Source organism: Eimeria acervulina, genomic scaffold (genome assembly GCF_000499425.1).
Source record: "Eimeria acervulina Houghton genomic scaffold, Eah_scaff140, whole genome shotgun sequence".
Classification (NCBI taxonomy): Eukaryota; Apicomplexa; class Conoidasida; order Eucoccidiorida; family Eimeriidae; genus Eimeria; species Eimeria acervulina.
The window spans coordinates 1-22112 of record NW_013550254.1 but is presented as its reverse complement, the minus strand read 5'-3'; the positions used below and the strand labels follow the sequence as shown (position 1 = coordinate 22112).

The 22112-nt window shown below is 51.1% G+C and overlaps 4 protein-coding genes across 4 annotated transcripts; 3 read left to right on the top strand and 1 right to left on the bottom strand.

Annotated features, from left to right (window-relative positions):
* Positions 1 to 2033: 2033 nt before the first annotated feature.
* On the top strand, positions 2034 to 11988 carry EAH_00020360 (phosphofructokinase, putative; the record flags this gene model as incomplete). Its single annotated transcript, XM_013397177.1, has 17 exons — positions 2034 to 2109; positions 2518 to 3077; positions 3698 to 4105; positions 4926 to 5036; positions 5343 to 5870; positions 6191 to 6298; positions 6982 to 7159; positions 7602 to 7717; positions 8011 to 8160; positions 8372 to 9175; positions 9315 to 9407; positions 9582 to 9755; positions 10077 to 10217; positions 10333 to 10514; positions 10762 to 11046; positions 11254 to 11360; positions 11651 to 11988. The coding sequence occupies 17 exons, from the start codon at positions 2034 to 2036 to the stop codon at positions 11986 to 11988; spliced, it is 4359 nt and encodes a 1452-aa protein (XP_013252631.1).
* Positions 11989 to 12667: 679 nt separating this feature from the next.
* EAH_00020350 (haloacid dehalogenase-like hydrolase domain-containing protein, putative) lies at positions 12668 to 13555 on the bottom strand (the record flags this gene model as incomplete). Its single annotated transcript, XM_013397176.1, has 1 exon — positions 12668 to 13555. The coding sequence occupies one exon, from the start codon at positions 13553 to 13555 to the stop codon at positions 12668 to 12670; it is 888 nt and encodes a 295-aa protein (XP_013252630.1).
* Positions 13556 to 14432: 877 nt separating this feature from the next.
* On the top strand, positions 14433 to 15686 carry EAH_00020340 (hypothetical protein, conserved; the record flags this gene model as incomplete). Its single annotated transcript, XM_013397175.1, has 1 exon — positions 14433 to 15686. One exon carries the CDS (start codon positions 14433 to 14435, stop codon positions 15684 to 15686), a length of 1254 nt encoding a protein of 417 aa, XP_013252629.1.
* A 1418-nt stretch (positions 15687 to 17104) lies between these two features.
* Positions 17105 to 22085, top strand: EAH_00020330 (hypothetical protein, conserved; the record flags this gene model as incomplete). The annotated part of the gene is made up of 8 exons (XM_013397174.1): positions 17105 to 17580; positions 17700 to 18387; positions 18573 to 18755; positions 18879 to 19127; positions 19363 to 19413; positions 19598 to 19724; positions 20437 to 20595; positions 20800 to 22085. Coding segments are annotated over 8 exons (3219 nt in total), but the record flags the coding sequence as incomplete, so codon positions are not given.
* Positions 22086 to 22112: the final 27 nt, after the last annotated feature.

The following is a 22112-nucleotide window of genomic DNA, read 5'->3' as shown; positions in this document are numbered from 1 at the left end:
ATATATATATATATATATATATGTCTGTGTGTGCGTGCGTGTTTTCAACTTCGTCGTTCTGTGCATGAAGGTGCGTGCCCATTTTTATTTGTATACATCTATGAAAGGCATAAAATGTTCAGTTTTTTCCTCCTTAAGGAAAGCGACTAGTGCAGTCAGTTTGAACACAAAAACTGTAGTGTTCTCTGCAAGCGAAGAGCTCCAACTAAAGCATATGCATCAAACGTCTATCAGTGAGAGGGTTAGTTGTATCGGGCATCTTTCACTCTTGTATATGCAGGCTGGTGAGCATAAACACGGTTCCTTTTGTACTCAGGCCACGCACTTTCTTCGTTTTTCTGTTCTGCATGAAGCAGTCAGTGCACGACAAGCAGCTCTTCTGCAGCTCTCTATATGTGGCGCTTTACTGGTCATCCGTGCATGCATTCAATACACGCTTGCAGGTTGGATGCATTGACTACATGCATGCAGCTTGGGTGCCTTCACTGCATGCAAGCAGCTTGCATGCATTCACTACATGCAGATTGCATGCTTGTAACGAAAGCAGAAAGGCCTTCACAGGGCTTTCAGAGGCGTAGAGGGAAATGCACAGCCCCTCAAACAGCCATACAGCTGGTGCAATGAGAGGCATAAAGCTGAGCAGAGGGCCTTTACGACCTGCAACATATTCGGAATAAATAAAATAATAAGAATTCTCCCAATGCGGCTGAAGGAATTCCCTCCCGTTTCGTACAGTTCTGGGCGCAGCGGCACGAGGACATGGGGTTGATGGCACAAAGAGGAGGCAGCAGCTTCTGTCAAGAGTTGCAGCAGAATCACTTCTTTGCTGGAACTTCTGCTGCAAGGCAACCCGCAAGCCAGCATTAAACACAAGCCTCTTTTTGTGAATGCAATGCCACTCCAGGCAGTCGTTGAACACTCCGTTGGCACTGAGTGGCCAACGCGCATGCGAGAACAAATACACCTACCAACTTCTGACAGACTATGCATGCTATATAGCAACGCTCGGCTCGTGTCGCCTGGAACCGTACGGGAGGACAGGTTTAACGAGAATCTATTATGAGAGCACCACGAGCTACAACTGAGCCAAAAGCCTCAACGTAGAAGTTCCTAAAAACCAGCTGATAACCTTTTTATCCGGCCCGCAGATTTTCTCGGCATAGCTGCCCAACGGTCTGTTGGGGCTTGTAAAGAGGAGGCGATCTCAGATGGGTTGCAGCTCACTTCGTTGCAAGCCATGCTGCAAGGCACCTTCGTTGCAAGAACAACCGAACGTTTTTTATGTTCGGCACTAAGACTGTACGCAATCGTTGTAGTTCTGATGAAGTGCAGGTGGCTGCCTACTAAGGCCAAGTAAGGCTTCATCGAACAACTTTCGACAGACCATGTTACATAAGCTGCTTGGGGTGAACTATTACTTTCTGATATTTTGTAACTAGAAGGGAGAATAAGGGCTTAGTAAGAGTAAAGCAAACTAAAGTAGACAAAACACAGGCACAGAATTGGAGCAGTACTCCTTCACTGATTTCTAAAATACTTGCCGCATGCGCCTTTTCGTTACTTGTGCACCTCTGAATAACTGGAAGGTGTGTGCAACTAGCGCCCAGGGTGCTGCTAGCTTGTGTTAAGGGCTAAGCTGCATCTTATTGCACTACACATTCTCTTAACAAGGTATTAAGAAGCAAATAAAAAGCAAAAGAGAACAAGCAAGACACACAGATAGGCAAACCACGCACGGGGGGCTGCTGCGGCACAGCCAAGGCTGCGGCTCGATCTTGGCGCTTTCTTCGGGGAAGCTGCATCTGTTTTGTTGCTGTTGTTGAATTTATCTTCATAAATTACTTTGAAGAGGAGTTTCAACCGCAGTAAAATAAAATATAGCCTCCTGGGGTCGTGTGTCGCCTCGTCCATACGGTGTTTCGCTTGCGCGTGCGTGCGCCGTCGCTGTGTATGTGCATGTTTCTGGATTTTTCGTCCCCTGCACAGCGCCTTGGTTGTCTTCTTTCGATTTTGAGAGGGAGATTAAAACCAAAATGCCGGGAGAAAGACTGCCGCTAGGTGGCCAGGGGGCCCACAAGACCACCAATGCGCCTCCGCTTCCAGCTCATCGTACGTGGGCTCCACGATTTAGTGTTGGCTTAAAACTTCTTCACTCTTTTTGCTAAACCCCTGAAACTGATCCTAAGCCACCCTTCTGCTCTGCCTCCATTCCGCTGCAGTGTATGATCATTGGCTGTATTGACGCCGCAAGCCCTGTGTTCAGCTCGCAGCAGACCGCTCCCTTCAGATGCCGCCTCCTCCTTGTTCAGTTTTGCATTTCTGCCAGCTTCTTATTCTTTAGTGTGACTGAAGAAAAGCATCTGCAGCACAACAACGACGACCCCAGGCAGTAGCTGGGAGTGGGATCATACCTATGAATGTTATTGTTCCTGTGTTTCATCGTGTGTGCGTTTGTCTTCTCATTCCCAGTTAGATGACATCTGTGCTGTAACTTGTGGCTGTCTGTGGGTGGTTCAGGATCCCCCTCTGGGCGTCCGGGTGGCGGTGCCTTGCCTACCGGTGCAGGTGGCGCAGCAGGAGCCGCAGCAGCGGCAGGTGGGGTTGGTGCGGGTGTTGGATTGCCTGCTCATTTGCGGCGGGGGCGTTCTTTGCTGGTGTTGACGCAAGACAATCAATACAAGCTGTCAGCTCCTCCTGCTGACCCCCACGGCGCTCGCTCTCCTTCTCGTGATGCCTGGCGTCCTACGATTACAACGGGGCCTGCGCAATCACCAAAAACTCCAGGGGAGCGCGAGTTGGTGGCCCCTGCTTCGGGGGCTCCCCAGGCGGCGCGCCAGCAGCAGGGGTCTAGGCCTGTCAAGCGGTTCAGCTTTCGTGCGGGGGTGGGGCTTTCGATAGACGCAAGGAGTCGGCAGCTTTCAAGGCGTCTGTCATCTTTTGGGATGACAGAGGGGAATGTGTTTGGTAGTTTAGCTACAAATGCGCCTTCGGAAGCCCCCCCTTCTGTTGATGCGGTGCTGAAGGAACAGGAGACAAACGGGAAAGTTCACCTTCATTCCGCCGACCTCTTTGAACGGGTCTGTTTTTTCCCCATTTCTATCTTGTTCGGCCTCCCTTGATTGTCCTTTTTCTTCTCCTGTTCCAGCTGTGTTTCTCCGGGTCTCTGCCTCTTTTCTCTCACTGCAAATTCGCTCTGTGTGTGTTTGTGTGCTTGCGTCTTCTGTGGCGTGCTGCCTGAAGGGCTTTTGGTGGGGGGCATTCTAAATTCTTTTGGTTTCCTTTGTGTTTGCTGTTCTACACAAAGAGCGAAGGGGTGGTGGCCATCCAGCACCCGCCCCGTCTTTGCTCGTTTTCACTTGAAAGGGCTGATTGGTCTGCCATTTGTCTGTTTCGGCTTGTGGAGACCGCAGAAGATATTAGTTCTTCGTGCTGGCTCTGTTTGCGTGTATTGTCACTCATCTTTGTTTTCGCGTTCGAGCCTAGAGGATAATTTTTTAACTTAATGGCATTTTCAATATCATTCATTAAACGCTTTCCTTTGCTATATGGAAACTGGAGACCCTGCGGCTTGCAGGGAGTTAGAGATCCCGTTTGGCCGTTAGGGGTGTAAAGCTTTTGCAATCCCTCATTGGGGTTTAGGGTTTAAGGTTCAGGGTCTGGTTTGGTGTGTGGCTGGTGGTGGTGTCTTCATTTGCAGTCTTCTCCCCTACAGCGCCTGCGGCGGGCGTGGCGGTGCACATTGCCTTCAGCTCTGGAGAGCACACAGCTGCGGCTGGTAGAGGCAGATTGCCCTGTTGAACATCCGTCTTTGCGGCAGACGCCGGAGGTGCAGCAACAGCTGCGGGGTTTCTTTCCTGCTACCTTTGGGAAGAAGTACGTTGAGGTAGTGCCTGGCATGGGCAGCGGGGTCGCCTCCCCTAAAGAACCTCTCGATCACCCCCTGTCGAAAGCACTGAGAATTGGAATTGTACTAAGCGGAGGACCCGCACCCGGAGGTCACAATGTCATCGCTGGCCTCTACGACTTCGTCAAACAAAAACACCCAGAGTCAATGCTCGTCGGATTCATGGGCGGACTGGATGGCGTCATGAACCAAAACTATACCGTAAATACAAGCACCCTTGTCACAACAAAGCACACTGTATAAGCTGAGCCAAACGTGAAGGCATGCGATATAATCATTTGTGTAGTTGAAAGGTCCTGTATAATGGACTGGACCTGCGAATGCTCAGCCTTTCTTAGGCGATGTGTAATTATCGGCTCACAAGTGGCTATGAGATTCTTCAGCAATCCTGGAATTGTCACTCTTAACTATTATCCATTAAACAGCAGGCGTGTTCGGTGGACACGGGAGCGGTTTAGCTGGAACGTCGCTTAGTGGGTGGTGTATATATGTATGTCCATATTTATGTATATATATATATCGGTTGCGTTGAATTACCACGAATATTACTAGTCTGCACTGGGCCAGTGCATTTTTGTATAAGTGCAGGCCCTGCTCCTGCCAGTTTTACGCAGAAGGTAATTGACTAAATTTGTTTGATTGATTCTCCTATTCCCAGTTTTGTAGCAACGGCTTGCTACAAGTTCCATGCTCCGTTGAAGCTGACCGTTCTGCTTACACCTAACTCACACTCTCTGCAGACCCTGCACGTAAAGTATGCACTCCAGAGCATTAAGTTGTGCAGGCAGGAAGCAAATGGCGTTAAAAAACACAGTTAAAACTCTGCTGGGGACACTCACGTTTCATTCGACAACGACAACGGCAAATTCTAGACTCCAGAGCCTATAGGAAGCCGTGGTAGCTGCCGATTACCTTGTGCGTTGGTTCGTTCATTTGCCTGTTCATTTGCCAGTATTGGACTGCCTATTTTGTGCGTACTCAGATGCATATCTCCTTATGTGTTCGGTGATTTCGCTGTTAGGTGGTAACTGAGGAGTTAATGGAGGATTTCAGGAACCAGGGAGGCTTCGACATGCTCTGGTCAGGCCGAGGACGCGTCGGGGGAGAAGAGGATATTCAGCGCGCAAGGGAGGTGTGCTAACGCACAGAAATGCGTAGCACGCATGCATATATGCATAGTGGATCAGCACTTTTTCCACTCGATATGTGCCTGTTATAGCTGCCCATTTGGGTGAAGTGTAGGCAATGGACCGACAAAATCATGCACAAAATGTGGAAAAGCTTCCTATGCATGCACCCTTTTTGAGCGACTTCGTAGATTTGGCTTTGATGCTACCCTGTGGGTTCTGCATGCGCTGGCTGTGCCTAGTAGTTACCTTGCATGCACAAACCGTGGCCTTGATCATACATTTTGCCTTGCTACTATTTCGTGGTGTAGGTCTGCGAGTCGCTGGAGCTGCACGGGTTTGTCCTTGTGGGGGGTGACGGTTCAAACAGCAACGCGGCGTTGCTGGCGGAGTCGTTTGAGAAGGACTTACCGAGTTGCTGCGTGATTGGAGTGCCCAAGACGATTGACGGGGACCTGAAGAATGCGTTGATTGAGGCTTCCTTTGGGTTTGACACGGCAGCGAAGACATACTCGGAACTCATTGGGAACTTGTGCATCGACGTGAACAGTTCACAGAAAGTTTACCACTTTGTGCGGGTTATGGGACGCAGCGCATCGCATCTGGTCTTGGAATGCGCAATGCAAGCCCGTCCTAATTTGGTCTTCATTGGAGAAGAAGTGGAGAGAGAGAATATGTCCCTTGAGCACATCGTTCAAGAACTCGTGGACCTAGTTGTCAAACGCGCAGAACAAGGCAAAATGTACGGCGTCATCCTCGTCCCTGAAGGTCTGATTGAATTCATCCCAGAAATGAAACAACTCATTAAAGAACTCAACAGCGTTCTCAAGGCTGGACAGGTGCGTATGCATCACCAACCGCTTCCGGCAAGATGCAATGTACTGGGCATTCCGTTTGCTCAGCAGCTAGTGAAACAGTCATGAGGTAGTATCCTCATTTACAATGCTGCGTATTCAAAGGGAGCCTTATTTTACCAGATGTAGTACGAATACTACCCCTCCACCTGGTATAGAAGTTGCGTGGTGCATTGAGCTAGAGGCTGGCTTAAGACATAGCATAGCATCGGGGCTGCCCTTCCACTTTCATTGCCCACGCAAAAATTCGCGCTGAAGACTTCATTTTGTTGCGGGAGCATGAGCTGGCTTGTCTGCGTCATCAGCCCTTTAAGCCAGAGCTGCTGAAGACAACTCGCGCTGTTTGGGATTTCCTGCCTGATGTCATTCAAGATCAACTGCTCATGGACAGGGAGAGCACAGGATACATTCAGGTGCGCTTTCCAGAGGCTTCGGGCTTCCATTTCACTTTGAAAGCAACTTGCAGACGACACGACTTGCAGACGGGAAGTCTGCAAGTCGTGTGTGTGCAGACACACACGACTTGCAGACTTCCCGTGTAGCACAACAAATAGCCCTTTTGGGTTAGGTTTCACTTTAGATTTAAGGGCAGAAATCAGCAGTTGGCAGAGGGCACATCATTCTCTTTTGAGGAGTAAGAGTAGAGCTTCTAGTTCAGTTTTGCTATTGAGGATAGGGAAACCACCCTCTACCGATGAGTAACATTTGGTCCGCGGTGGATTTGTCCATCCGCAAGAGGGCCTCGTGCCCTTTTGCGAGTCTACTACATCCCCCTCTCTACTCCAGCTCAGTAACACTTCTGAAACCTCAGCAACAGAGTAGCGCTTCTGGTATAGGAAGGAATTTCGTGCTGAACAGTTGGGATGTCTGTTGCAGCTTGCGTAGGGAAATTGATTAGTGCTTCCCTAGATCATCGTACATCTTTGTTGCCATGACTGCCCTTTTAGGCAACCTACCTAGTGAATGTGAACATGACAGATGTTCTTTGAAAGGATGTAAGTGTGAGGACCTTTGTGCAGCTGCGCGTTGAGTGTTCTAGGCAAGTGAAGATATTCGCATGCTTGTCCTGTAGCCAGGTTTGTTCCTGTCTGTACAGGTCGCGAAAATAGCAACCGAGAGGCTTCTGATTCTTCTTCTGGAGAATGAGCTGGTCAAACAGGGCAAGGATCCGGAGCAGTGGAGTTTTATGCCTCACTACTTTGGCTACGAAGGCCGGTGTGCCATGCCTTCAAACTTCGACGCAAATTACTGCTACTCACTAGGCTTCGTCGCAGGTACGGTTTGCCGAGAAAACGGTCAGATAAAGTGTGTCACTGCGCGGGCTGCACTGGAGCCATCGTGTAAGGAGTGCGTGTTGATATTGCATGATGAATCAGGCTTCTTCTGTCGGCATGGTGTGTAGATCGGTTTTCGCATCAGGTGCACTCGTCGACAACAGGAGGAACGGGTATATGTCTGTCGTGCGGAATCTGGACCAGCATCCCACTCTGTGGACACCAGCAGGTTTGTATGACTTCACATCGAACTGTATACGGAAGCATCTCGTTCTCACGCATTAACTGAAGAAGACGAAGACTTACACCGAACTAGCGGATAGTGACCCGTTGGCTGTTGGTGAAAGCTGGACAGGGGGATGTTTTTGTATCTTTTGGCCACGTTGGTTCCTCATGCGCGTACTGCTGACCTGATGTTCAATGAACTTTTGTTGAATTGCAGGTGTTCCGTTCACGACAATGATGTGCGTCAAGGAGGACGCCAAGGGTGTTGCTTTCCCTGCCATCACGCGTTCCTTAGTGGACCTTGACGGGCCTCTCTTCAAGGTTTTTTGCGAGGTAGGTGTGCTGCAGAAGTAACGATATTGCAGCCGATGTACTGAAATTTGCAATGCAGTGCATCAGTTGAGAGCAGAGATGAACGTGCGCACTGAATGCCTCTCATGCTTGGGGGGTAGCACGCCATCCTCATCAGGAACGATTCAGAGAGCCAGACCCTACGTTAGCATTTCTGGGTCTTTAGGTAGTCTTAGGGTGTTAAGATTTTGAAGGCGCCTTGAACGAAGAGCCCATGCCACATTTGGTCGTATGCACTGGGTGCTTGTTTGGATTGATGTGCACTGTGCGTTTAGGCTCGCGAACACTGGAAGTTTGGCGACTATTATCGTGTACCAGGGCCGATTCAGTTTGAAGGACCTACTGCAGACGAACCGGCATACGCAGTATCAATTCCAACAAAGGAGGAGCTCCTGCACCAGTCTGAGGCTATTTGTCATGTCGGAGTGAGTCTGATTTCACGGAAAGCGTAGCCTCTGTCTCATGGCAGGGGTAGGCCAGCATTCTAGGGTCAATCCCCTGAAACTCCCAAACCGTCATCACGTCAAATGGGGAAGGGTCGCTTTCTTATCTGGGACGCTATTTTCAAAACGGGGGGATGCTGCAGGCTGGGCGTTGAATTTATGTGCTTGTGTGGGGAGCCATGCGTATGTTTAGGTTGGAGGGCGGGTGGTTAAGAGCTTCGGATTTCTCAGCGCTCTGCAACGCGAACGACTGACACATCGGCCGCCGGTGCCTCCGCTATGCCTGGATCCAAAGTGCAAGGCAAGGCCGATGAAGCAGGTTCTGTGCAAGGACCCGTATACCCAGCGTCAGGTGCTAATGCACTATCCGTATTTGGCGAACAGCACATTGTTCTACCTTCATGAAGTGGCGCACGATAAGTACACTCCGCCCATCAATTACGGCCTCCGTGTAGGATTTGTTCTGTTGTCAAGACAAAGTCCTGGGGTAATGAACGTTCTCTGGGGTCTTCACGAGCGACTGAAGATGGTGCAGGGGAAGTGCTTGGCTTTCTTTGGTCTGACGGGATTGATTGAGAAGAATTATATTGAAATTACGGATGAGAATCTTGAACTGTTCCTGAACCAGGGTGGCTGCGAACTAACAGGACGCAGCACCTCGCATTGCTTGGGGTCCGTTGAAAACCAAGAAGCCGTGAGGCAGCGCTGCGAAGAGCTGATGCTGGACGGGTTAGTCATGCCAGGCTCGGCGTTCGCCATGTCGGAGGCTGCACTGGTTGCCGAGTACTTCCTGGCTCGCCAGTGCCGCACTTCCATCATTGGTATTCCCGCAACAGGGAGCAACAATTTAGCTGGCGAGTTCATCGAGACGTGTGTCGGCTTTGACAGCAGCACCAAAGTGTATGCGGCCCTCATCGGCAACGTGCTGACGGATGCCGCCTCCATGCCCAAGTACTGGCATTTCATCAGGCTCATGGGCAGGCAGCCGTCCTTTGAGGTTCGCTTCCCTACACGATTAATGCTGCCATCTATTGCCATGCTATTGGAAGGAGCATTTGGTAGTTCTTACACGTTCCTGAACTTTCTGGGGGATTGCTTGTGCATGCGGCTTCGCTAACCGCTGCCGAATTGCTCAGGTGTTGGAGTGCGCATTGCAAACCCATCCGAACGTTGTTATTATAGCGGAGGAATATGGAGCTGCTGACAAGACACTTCTGCACGTCGTACAGGTATCTGAACCCTGGCACCTTAAGAAAACAGAGCAAATCAAAACAGCCCAGCCGAAGCAAATTGGTGCATGACCCAGCAGTTGGTGTTACATGAGGGGTCATTTGCGTGCTTCTCTACTATATTTCGGGGGTTGACAATAGCAGTTTAGTTCATTTTGGCAATAATGTATTCAGGACATCGCAGACGTCGTCTGCCGTCGTGCGGAGTTGGGAAGGAACTTCGGAACGGTCTTGATTCCAGACGCGCTCTTGATGCACTTGCCGAACATGAAGATTCTGTTGGCAGAGCTCCGAAGAATCATCAGAGAGGCCCAGGCAAAAGGAGAGATGAAGAAAGCCCAGGTATCGGTCGGAGCTAGGTGGCAGAACAATTGCTGCCGCTCGGCCGAACCGCATCCGCTCTACTCATTCTCCCCAACAGGCCCACTCACGCCGCAGTAGACCATAGGACTAGCGTTCAGCGGGATTAACGTGATTCAGTTAGATGGTGGAGTTTGTTACTAGTTGGCCCAAGAGTATTTTTACCTGCAGATTGCGCCAGTTTAACACATGGCAGATACAGTTTTCACACTGCAGTCGTTCTACATACGCACCACCTCAATCTGAAGCGTCCTGGTGGCTCCTTGATGAGGTTTGTGCGGCTGTGTGAACTTGGGGATGTGAAAACAGCAACAACTTATGGACGTGGATAGTTGGGCGGCAAACGAACCGGACAGCTGGAACTGGCGACTAACACCTTGGAGCGCTGCCCTGTTCAAGACTTTCCCGAAATTCATCCGCAGAGAACTCGTTCAAGTGGACATGGGGGAGGTACGTTGTGGGCGTGTTGACATCCCCCGCAGCAGCAATTTTGTGGCAGTTCCTGGATAGAGACTACAGCTAATTCTTCCATATTATTTTCTTCCCTCGTCTCCCATTTACTCAGATTCGTTTCGAACGGCTGGAGACGGAGGAGCTATTGGCCCAAATGGTGAAGGAAGAATTGGAGTACAGGGCGTCCGTAGGTCGCTACTGTGGCAAGTTCCAGGCGGTGACGCACTTCTTCGGTTACCAAGGACGGTCTTCAATGCCTTCGACTTTTGACGCGAACCTCGCATACGCTTACGGGTGTGTGCACGTCTGGGCAGCGAGTGTGATGGGTATCAGAGTAGTTACAAAGAACGGCGGCATTCGTACCCGCCGCATTCCATTTCCCTAAGGGCTCTTTGAATTATATATAGTCTATGCATGAATGCATCAAGGAGCTGTCGGAGCGGATGAGACTGAAGTCGCAGCGGGGCGTCATTCAGCCCGTGATCATATGCTTGTTGCCAAGCAAGCTCGGCAGCTTTTGTGGAGTGTTCTGCGCCTGCAGGAACCTGGCATCGATTTTAGTGGAGTCAGGCGTGACGGGCCACTGTTGCAGCATCCGCGGGTTGTGCGGCAATCCAAAGGAATGGCATCTAGGCTCTGTGCCTTTCGTGTCGCTGATGCGCCTTGTGCCAAATGTCCAGGACAATCCAACTTTGACTGCCGCAACGCAGAAAACAGGCACATCGGCCGCAGATGGAGTAATGGACCGCACTTCAAGGACACCAAGTGTCACTGAGCAGCCAGTTATTCCTAGTTCTGAAGTCAGCCTTGACGGCAAGGCCTACAGGTACATCTTGATCACCCGTGAATGTAAATTTGCAGCCAGATATGTCTCACAATACGGTGCCGTTGAGGGCAAATAGCAACCCTTTGAAACAAGCCTTGGGTGTTAAGCCCACCATGTGGGGGAAAATGAACAGCCGCATCGGTAACGACTTACGGACAAGCGGACACTGCTGCAGCAAGTGACTGTATGCATATGGATTCTCTGCAGATGGATGAAGACGGCCTTGGAACAGTGGATGATGGAAGACAGGTTCTGCAATCCGGGGCCTATTCAGTTTTATGGTGCGTCACCTGACATGAGACGTCAGCCCCCCTGTGTGCTTTGGCTTCAAAGGGAAGATACCCAAGAGGCTGATGGCGTCTACATATTTAGTCGTGCAGATGTTTTTGGGACAGGGTGGTGTATAAACACGGCAGTTTAGTAGCATACATTCCAAAGAGCTGAGCAACGGAGTAAACACGTTAAGGCATTGCTTGTCGACACTTGGCATTCCATGCATGGTCTGTGGGAACAACTTTTGACATATTGATGCCCTGTGCTACAGTACAGAATGCCTCGGAAAGCAGATGTGGTGAATATATGTGCGGGTTCTACTTGCGCACAGGCGTCGGCGCAACATTCTTTAACCGCGTGCTGTACGAGGAGCAAGCAGAGTATTTCGACATGGTGCGGCGTGTTGAGTGTTACACGAACATATTACGGAACACGTGCAGCTTTGGAGTGTCTGACCACATCCTAAAGCACGCTTTCGTCTCGCTTACAGGGTTGCTCATGTTAGTTTTTCACTCCGATGAGCTAACAACGCGTATGCCGGCTTTAGGCCAAAGCGATGAAACCGACTTCACAGACGTCGAACCCGCGGCACTCCGCAAGACAACATGGAGGGACCAAGGGGGCCAGCTGGGGCGGCCCTCGTCATCTTCCAAGCACCCGGGAAACTGAGTTCCCTTTCGCCAGGGGAAGCAAACGAAGCTCCCAAAATTACTTTTGGCTGTACAGACGCCTTTTGCAATTCTGCTGGGTAGCAGCTGTTCTCGCGCTGTGAATGGGCTGATCCCACAGCTCAGGGTGGTATGCACATGTTTGCACAGGTCTGCTTCAGTGCTAAAGGAGATGCTTTTACCCCTCACAGTGATTCTGTTTGCGCCTCTATATCCTATTGCGAACTGTGCTGTTCGTAGTAAGTGGAGGCACGAGTTGTAGGTGACAAAATTATAGCCGTGTAGGTAAGCCTGAGGCAACAACGTAGGCGACGGCGAATCTCGACTGTTCGGGTAATTCGGCACTGCTGGAAGGCGCATATATGCATGTGCAACAACGGGAGAAAGTGCAACAACTTGGGCTACGGCCCGAAGCTGGCGCATTTAGGCGGCAAAGCTTGAGCGTAAAAAACCTGTTACGAGAAAATGACTCGCCACTACAGTGTGCATCTTTCTAGATGCTGCCCCGCACTGGGCAAGCCCCATTTCCCTCTAAGCACTCAGGTACAGAAGTGAGTGCTGAGATCAACGGTCTTTCGGCTGTACGAAGTAAATGACGTCTGGGGCAACAAGGCAACGGTGTGTATGGAGGCCATCTATGCTTCAGCAGCCGCCCAGCCAGAGTGAATGTCATATAACTGCTAGTTGGCTTGGGGCAGGGAGTTGTTTCTGCCTGCTTTTTGGCGCGCCTTCAGCACCTGACCGGCGACGACGCTGAATGCGCTTTCGTTGTTGCTGACGGTGGTGTATTTCGCAGCGCTTTTCGCTGCTGGGCAGGCATTAGCAACTGCCACAGAAATCCCTGCCAATCCGAGCACTTCAATGTCGTTTTCGCCGTCTCCCATGGCAAGCAGTTGACTGGGGGTCAGGTTGAGGTGCGTCAGCAGCACCTTGGCGCCCACAGCTTTCGAGACAGAGGGGTTTATGAATTCAAGGTTCCAGTCAAGAGGGCGCACGCAGCGCAGGTGCTCACCTACAGCTTTTTCCAAGATCGGACGCGCCTTATCTGTGGACTCTACACTTCCGCAAGCTACCAACTTCACGAATCGTGTGGCGGCGAACTCTTCGTAAGGTAGCACCTCCGCGGCAGGTTCTCTGAATACCAAGCAATTTTTTTCTGTGTAGGAGTTCTTTTCGATACAAAGGACACGATCAGCAGTGTATCCTAGGACGTTCTGCAAGATTCCCATGTCTTTCATCTTAGCCAGCAACATTGATTGGGCGGGCAGGGGTATTTCGGTACACGAGAGGATTTTCCCGTCTTGACCATACACCACACCACCATTGAGAAATACCCCAGGAAACCCATTGTACTTCATCAGCCCTTGGTGAGCCGGAGAGAGACAAGAGAGTGTTCCTCCTCTAGATCGCCCACTGGCAATAGCCGTCACGACACCGGCTGCCGCGACTTGACCGAAAGCCTCAGCGTTTGCATCAGATACATTATGGTCAGAATCAAGAAAAGTGTAGTCGAAATCTGATAAAATGAGCTTTACCTCCTCGAGGTCAACGCAAGTTGAGATATCCATGGCCACTAGAGCACGTTGGAACTACAATGGAATATTGACGCCGCTGAGAACCATGCCAAAAATAATCCTTGGCTATTTTTGTGGTAGCCTCACGATAGAAAAAATGACAATTAAAGCTGCAACCAAGCTTCTAAAGATGGAGAAGTACAAGGTAACCGTTGACAGCCGCAACGCGCTGTGCTCACTGCCACGGTCATCATAGTGGGGTGTTGATTTGTAATCCACCGCCCACATTAGGCGACTCCGCCCTTCGTCTTATAGCACCACAGCAACAAGGTTAAGTGTTAGTAATTCAATTTCGGGCATATATTTGAATAGAGAATTTCTCTTTGGGCCTGATCCTTGTCGGTATTTGGACACGGGCAGGGGAGCTGTTGCTCCCGTACGTCTTGTGTTCGGCTCTCCACTAAATTTGCAGTTATGGATAACGTGAACCTGCATCTAATTTGCAAACACGTTCGTTTGGAAGTATATGTACAGCAAGTGGAATGGCGTTGCTGCCCGATTGTGTCGCGGACGAATTGCTAGATATGGATCCATTCCGGGTAGGAAGATGGGAAAGTGAAGTTTTTGGTGGGCAGCGGCAGGCCTTTGCTGCTTGCTACATTTGTGCTTAATAATACACCAACTGGGCATCCCTGTCGTAAGCAGATAAGGACAGGGTCGGGTCACTCTTACGCGCGTAGAAGCACAACGGAACAGCGACGGTCTGTGGTTTTCGAGTTTCCCATCACCATTTCCCGCCTAGAGGAGGCCTGCAGCAGAAGATCCTGAATGCTGAGAAGAGCGGAACTTTGGCTGATATTTCCAGCGGTTTCTCGGTAGGTCACTGAGAGCGCACAAGGAGAACAGTGCGAAGAGAGTCCAAGACAAGAACATGGTTGCTACGGCGGAGGCCTCGCTAAACATATTCCTAGAAAGCCCACAGTGGTGGCCCCGAAACAAATCGGAAACATCATGTGGGTCAGCAGAAGTGCCCGCACAGTGTAATGCTCGAGAGGCTTCTCACGATCGCCTCCAGCAGCTCCGCCTCTTTCTCTCTGAAGCTTCCTTCGAGACAGTTGGCGGGAAAGCAATTGAGGAAAACACGCCGGTTGAAGAAAAGCGTGAGACCTCGTGCCAAGCATCTCTTTGCATGGACAATCGCCGTAGGCTTTCGCAAATTAAAGATGTTCCTCCTTGTTTTGCCCCCTTTACCCGCTTTAACTGTAATGTGACTCTAGTTGCTCAGAGGCTCTTCAACGTAGCAATGGGGGTCTCAGTCCTTTGCAGCGGGACTGCAACTATTGAAGAAAGCCGAGAAAGCTTTGCTCTGCAGATGTGGAAAGACGCGAAGCCAGGAGAAGTTGCCTACGTTCGGCATGTCATGCTTACCGCGCCTGAGTGCAGGTATGAGCGGCAGCAACTCCTTTCCGGTGATCCCTTTTCTTACGGCTTTCTGGTGGCCCGCCTTGAATATCTTTCCCCGCAGGTTCGCGATCTCGTGCTGTCAGAAAGGCTGCCCTTTGGCGCCATTCTGGACCGCTGTGGAGTCCGACGCTCCGTAGAAACCGATCGCCAGCTGCACGTACACCTGAGAAGCGATTTTTTCGACGTAAACAAAAAACTGCCTCTTCCTAAAAAGCATGGCGGCTCACTACAGGACGCCGACGGAGAGGCGCTGCAGGGGAAGGACTTAAGGTGTCGCGCTCTCCAGACTTGCGGCGAATGCCAGTGCAAAATTTTACCTAAGGGTTCCTGTTGCACATTTGGTCGGTTGACAACTGTTTGGTGCGATGGGAAGCCTGCAGCGCGCGTAGTTGAAATCCTTAACGAAAGATTTGTGCTGCGTTCTCTTATGAAAGAAAAGCAGCAACTGCTTGGGAAGAGTGGAGAGAACGCAGCTCCGCCTGCTGCAGAGGCTGGAACGGGCTCTGCTGGCAAAGCTTTCCAGTCTCGGTTTGCTTTTCTTCTCGGGCGGTGTCTTATGTCGGTGGCGCTGTGTCCCGCGCACTGCAAACTCCTCCCCAGCCCCCATGTGAATGCGCGAAGTCTGCTGCGTGTCAAGAACTCCGGCGATAATTGTAGTCTTTGTGGAAGCAAGAGCTGCTCAACGGATTTCCACTCCGCATACACTGCAGACCTTCGCTGAGGGAGGCTAATGAAACGCTTTAGCATTCACTTACGCGTTTATCTTCAATGCATGTGCTGGCAACGCACGCGTATTGGTGAACGTGGCTTGCGTATCGGACAAGCCGAGTGTACGTTTCAATATGTTGAGACTTGGGCGAAGATCCGAAACGTTGCAATAAGTAGTCTATTCGGTACTCACTGTGGGCGCATGCTCCGCTTCGCACGCCCCGCACTGCTTTGCTCTGCATTCCCAGGATGCAATTGGTTCAAGTACTGTGAAAACCACTCCAGCAAATTGCGTGAAGATCATTCTTTGCGCGACGGCCACTACGGGGCAAGCCGCTTTACGTATACTGCATTTAGGCTTGCCTCCCAGCCAGAGGGAACATGGGGATCGCCCTGAGGAGACAGAACCAAACGAAAGGCGTCGTTGGCCTCGAGCTTGGTGGAGTCCTACGAAGCAGCTGCGTGCTCTCTCGCAAGCGAGCGGGGTCCGTGACTATGTGCCTGTGCTGCAGCATTTATTATAGTGCCATATTGTGTAGGGTTCGCTCTAATCTGGTCGTTCTTTTGTGCTCATGCTTCCCTTTTGAGAAAAACTCTAGGGTGTTACTGCTCGTAACCATTCGAAAAAGATGCACTTGGGCGCACTGGGCTGTTGACGCTCCTTGAATGGGTGAATGCTTCAGAAAGAGTTCACAACGGGGACAACTTCCAACTGGGGTATTTTTGACACCAGCCGTTCCAAAACTGCTTTGGCACATTGCTCTTGTGCCAAAAGCCCATTCAGGACTTGGGTAAATATGGCCTCCAAGTATTATGCATTCCGGCTCTAGTCAGGATTTATTAGGGAGTAACTCGGATCTAGCTGGCTGTGGAATCAACGCGTGGTAACACGCTGTTAAGAGGACGTTGAGATGATTACTTTTCCTGATGGTCTCGCACCTTCAAAACTTAGCAGGTGAAATATCCTCTTGGTGGAGCCCTTTTTGCGATATAGAGAAAAGCATCCAAGGCCCCGTGACTAAACCAGACCGGACCGCAGCGACGGCAGCGATTAGTTCCACCAGTTGAGAATTTACATTATTCTGTGGTAGATTTTGGGGGCATGTACAGTTATTTTCAAACAGGCCTTTTTGATAGGAAGTAGTTTTCACTGTTCGGTGGTATCGCGCCGGACCATGAGAGGCATCAGTGGCCCCCATCCCGAGCAGGTCCACAGCAGGTTCTTGACGATTGAAGCTTCAGCAGTTACTGGCGCCTAATTAGAAACGTGGGAATATCTTATGTAAGGGTTTCTTGCTTCATGCTGCTGCACGATTAGGCAGCAGAGTAAGCCTGGGGAGCCGCGTCGGTGGTGCCACGAGTTTCGGCTTACTGTACTTAGGCAGCTTGACGTGTGCGCCATTCCGAAGCCTTCTCTAAAACGCTTGTCCAATGAGTTTAGCCCAAGAGGAGCAGCGCCATCTACAGAGGAGCGCAGGACCTGCAAAAAGCAGTACAGACTCTGCCAGAGACCGCCCGCTTTCCGTCAATGAGCTGACTCCGTCCGGTGTACACACAGGAAGTGAGGTTTATTCAGTGGATCGAAGCTCCTCACAGGCGTCAGGTGGGAGGAACCCTGAGGGTTTGCCTGGGCACACGCCGGGCCCCAACGTTGAATGGCCTAGAGGCCGGCCACGCAATGCAATATCACGCATCGGTTACCTAGATGATGCATGTGAAGCCTCCACAATTGTGCCCGATGGAAGGGAGACTGTGGAGCTCAAGAGCAGTTCTGCCGACCATATGGCGAAGCTTCGCATCCAAAGCGCCGCCTCAAGCCCAATGGGAACTCCACGGGATGTAAAGGGTAGCCGTGCGATGTCTCGGCAACGAGTTCAGCAACTACATTTGGCAGTTCCAACTTCAGTGTAAGCGTCCGTCTCCTTTTCTACAGACCGAAATTTGTGACTTTTGCACCGATGCAAATGTTTCTGCTGGGTGGGTTGCTAGTTTAGGTGGTCTGGTGCGATTTGCGGCTCTGATTCAGGGGCCACATCCGGCCTAGGGCGAAGCCAGTAGAACCTCATAGAGACGCAACCCTTTCTCCCTCAAGTGCAAATTCGAGACCTGCAGCTCTTAGTCGCGTGACGACAGTCCATGACACCAGTCGGAGCCCTATAAGTGGAGCAGATACTCTTAACTTGCTTCGCCAGGAGGGATCTTCGGTTCACCTGCCTAAACAGACTATTGAAGCCGAAAGGGACATCGGTTTTGTCTCGGAGCACCCAGATGCCACAGAAGTCTCCCAAAGAAGCGCTATCCATGAGTCGCAGCCTCCTTCGCCTGCCCAAGGAGACACGCGAGCCTCGTTAGGTGGCCTTAAGACGCCAACAGCCCCAAGCAGTGAGGGGAGCTGGCATCGAGAGAAAGAAGCAACTGAAAGCGCAGCCACAGGGACAGAGGGGATGAAAACTGTAGAGGGTGAAGTTCCAGCTCCACATACTCTTCCTGCCAGGGCGGTGGCTGTGCAAAAAGCGGTCGCCGAAGTCTTTGCTGCTGAAAATGAGAGGCGAGCGGCTGCGTTAGCCTCAAGGATCAGCTCTAGGACAATATCCCGTGCAGAAGGCTCAGCCGAACTGAAGCGCTTTGAGCAGAGATCAGATGTCGCAGAGGCAGCAGCTGAACAACTGCGAAGAATGGAGGCAGCGAGGGCCGCCACGTCCGAGCCACTGGTGGTAAGGAGAAAGCACTTTACTATTTTTCGCTTGAAGGGATAGTGTTCCGGTGCAGAGGCGACTCTTAATCAGCGTTTACTGGGGGCTTTGTGGGAAGCCATTGACTAAGTGATGGGCAGTACATGTCCTTGCTAAGCCTTAAATGCTGCATTGTGCAGTGCTCTCTGCTTTGCGTTTGCAATCAGGGAAGCAGAACGCAGGAGAGCACGTCTAGAAATGCCGATCAGAAACTGAAAAGTGGTGCCTTTCCTTCAGACCACGACGGCGGCAAGGAGAGGGTAAATCATATTGAGAAAACGTCTGTTCCGACGCCGCCCACGGCACCAAACCAAGACAGCTCACCTGCTGGTCGTAAGGCCGAGCATGCGGTAAGCCTTTTGGTCTCATTTTTCTGCATGCACTGCTGGCAGTCTGCGTCAGCTTCAGCTGCAAGCAGTTCTTCACTTGCTCAATTGTCAGCTAGAGTCTGCGTGGATTTGTTTCATGAGCAGGTTGCGGATTCCGCACATTTGTATGGCCCCCGCATGCCACAACACATTCACGAAGCACAACACGAGTTGACTGTGGCCGCTGAAGTGGACGAACAACGTCGACTTGCAGCAGTTGTGTCCCGTGCCCGCTCTCGGATTGTATCGAGAGCCGAGGCATCTGCTGGTTTGGACCGTTTTGCAGACCGCGCAGATGTTGCAAAAGCGGCAGCGGAGCAGCTGCGCAAAATGGAAGCAGCTTCAAGAAAAAAGGTAAAACGGGCGACTCAAGCTTTACTCTGTCCTCAGCGGCAACCAAAGCGTGAAAGTTAGGGCTTCATGAGGAGCAATTTAACTAGTATATGCTCAGCTTCAATCGACTATTTGTCCCTCAGTGTACAAAATTGCTCTGAAGTCCTGCCGGGGCGGTGTGACGCTGAACAGTTGGATAACTTATGCGAACGAAGTAGAGTCTAGCACCGTACTTCTGCTGTTCGGTGGCCTGCAGGTTCTGGACATCCCATCACCGCCCTCTCTGGAGATTAAGGCCATGGAAGAAGTGAGTCATTTAAGCATATAGAAGCAATTTTACAGAATAGATTATATGGCGTGTGATGGTGCTGGGATACTGAATCCTCAGTAGTCTATGACGAGCGAGCTAATCGTGTGTTAAGCTGGCTTGTAAGCTTGGTCATATTAGGTGTAGAAAGTGGGTGCCAGATTGTGTCCTGTTGCCTCTTCAGGCAGCAAAGAAGATTCAAGCGGTATGGCGAGGAAACAGACTGCGGATTTGGGTGACTGCCGCACGTGCCGTTGCCCTTTTTTCCAGACCTGCAGTGCCTCTCAATAGGGAACACGCTTTGAGGATAAGTCAGCGCAGAGGTTTATCTCCACTACGGCTGCCCCAAAATATCAGGGCGGCGGGTTGCTAGCGAAAAAAGCGGTGATGCTTATGCACGGGTGGCTGGCACTGCCAAACCGAGCTAGTGCTGAGGTTTGATGAGCCTCTCTTCGAGTTGCAGTCAGTTCTAGAACTCTGTAGAAGCTTTCTGGGAAGGAGAATAAAGCAAAACTGTCCCCCGTTTTTGATAATTGGGCGCTCGCCTGAAACGACATTTACGTCCCTCGTGTCGGCGAAGTGCCCCGGTGCTAGGTGCACTTACAGTGCTTGCTTTTTTCGGTCATAAGGACCGTTGTAGTCATAACTAATTTGCCTGTAAAAACGTTTGCCAAAGCCAACCATTAAAAAGCAAGCGCTGACCGTTTGGTGTGCGGTTGACCGCTGTGCAGACGGAAACGTGTGCATCGCCGGTTAGCTCTATTTGCACTCTTCGTTGCTCGATGGATGCAAGGACTAATGCAGAAGCACAAAGCTGCTACGAGTTGCTTTTCCGGAATGTGTCAGTGCACTGCACCTCTGCGGGCAACTCGCCAACTACAGGTACAAATGAGAAGCCTAGCGAACAGTGTTGCTTTTATTCTGAAGTAGCCACTGCACTAGAGATACTAGTGATGCGTGCAAAGTAGGAGGAGCCAAGGCTCCAGTTGTATAGTGCTTTTTCGAGCTTACGGCTTGCCGCAGCTGAGAAACGCTTGCCCCGTAGAGGCGAGGCAAGAGCGGGGATACGCCGTGGCATCTCCAAGTTCATGGAAGTCAGCTCGTTGCATCCAGGAAGCTTCACACGGCGGAAGTCTTGGCTTGTTCGCAGTTTGTCGTCGATTACTTCCAGTCTAGCCCCCAGTGCGAATTGCGGCAAATGTACACTATTCTCGCCTGTTTCGCCCATAGATTGTTCGGCTGGTCCGGCAGTCGCCACCTGACACTGCAATACAATTTGCTCCTTAAGAGCCCGTGCACGACCCGCCATTCAGCGAAAACTGGGCTGCCAAGGCGTTTCACCAAAGGAATCCTTAACTGATTGAAACTGTGCTATTTGACGTTTAGGCGGGAGCCACGATGCTTCCCTGGTGCTCTTCTCCCCTGTGGTTTCCCCCAAGGAAAGATCCACTTCGGACGTATCGAGCAGTCCAGCAAAGAGTGCGACAGCTGAAGCACTAAAAGAGCAGATGTCGCCTGGAATTAGACGTCTCACGCACTCTGCTGCTGAGCGCCCCATTGGTGGGGAAAGAACACAGCATATAAACACGCACCTGCCCATGGGAAGGAGGGAAAGAACTGTCAGCTTGTTTAGGCTAAGAAATCAGGTTAGCGGTTCAAGCGGCGAGCCAGAAGAGCCCCTTCGCCTGCGGGAGGAAGTTGCAAGTGAACCATTTCGGGAATGCCTGGAGAGCATAGCCGCCACCATGTCGCGAATGTCGAGAAGTGAAACTCATCACTTCAACCCGGTTCCCAATTCATCTGAGTCGAGTAGTAACTCAGGTGAGAAGACACCAAGACGGGGACGGGGCTGCCTGCGCTCCTCTCCTGACTCCTTTCCCATTCCTCTACATAATTCTTGCCTTCCTTTTGCATCTGCTGCTACTTACTTGACAGAAACGTCTGAAAGGGTTCCTTTCATTGGTAACACAGTGCGGCGTGCAGTAGGTGAGGAAGATGCCACTGCTTTTGAAGAAACTCACGTCAATACTGGTGAGGCGCGCACCGTACACGCGACCTTTGAGTCCACAAAACCTCAAGGGCAAACCGGACAGTCACCACGGCAGATGAACAGCCACGCTTCCCCTGTGAGCCCACTTCAGTTACCACGCCTTAATTTGTTTTGGCTCAAGAAAGAGCCCCGTTGGGTGACACATCCCCGTCACGAAGATGAAATTTCAAGAGCGAGCAGTGAAGATTCAGCTTTTACTCAAGATCGCCACACCTCCCACCTCAGTCGAATGGACGAACGTTGTCGTGAGGTCATCAATGATTTGTCACAGACTCAAATACGGGACGTTGATGATGCCAGGATTGACCTTAGCAACACGCCAAGCTCAGCCTCTTTATCTGTGAGTTCACAGAGCTCCTCGCGGGGACCTATTGAAGGCAGTGCTTCATGCATTACGGGCAAGCAGCAGACCGATCCGCTGGAATTGTCACACTTCACCGCAGACAGAGAACTTCAAAAGGAAGATGAACTATCCCCCTTATCACGAGCATTACATCTTTTAGAGTCCGGCCAGCAAGCACACGTATCTTCCCAACTGACCGCACAACAAAAGCACGCAACACCAATTTCAGACGTTGAACGTACAGGTGGTGAGGGAGGGAAGGAGACGGGTGCAGGAGTTGTGGGCAAGGCGAAGACAGCAGGGCCT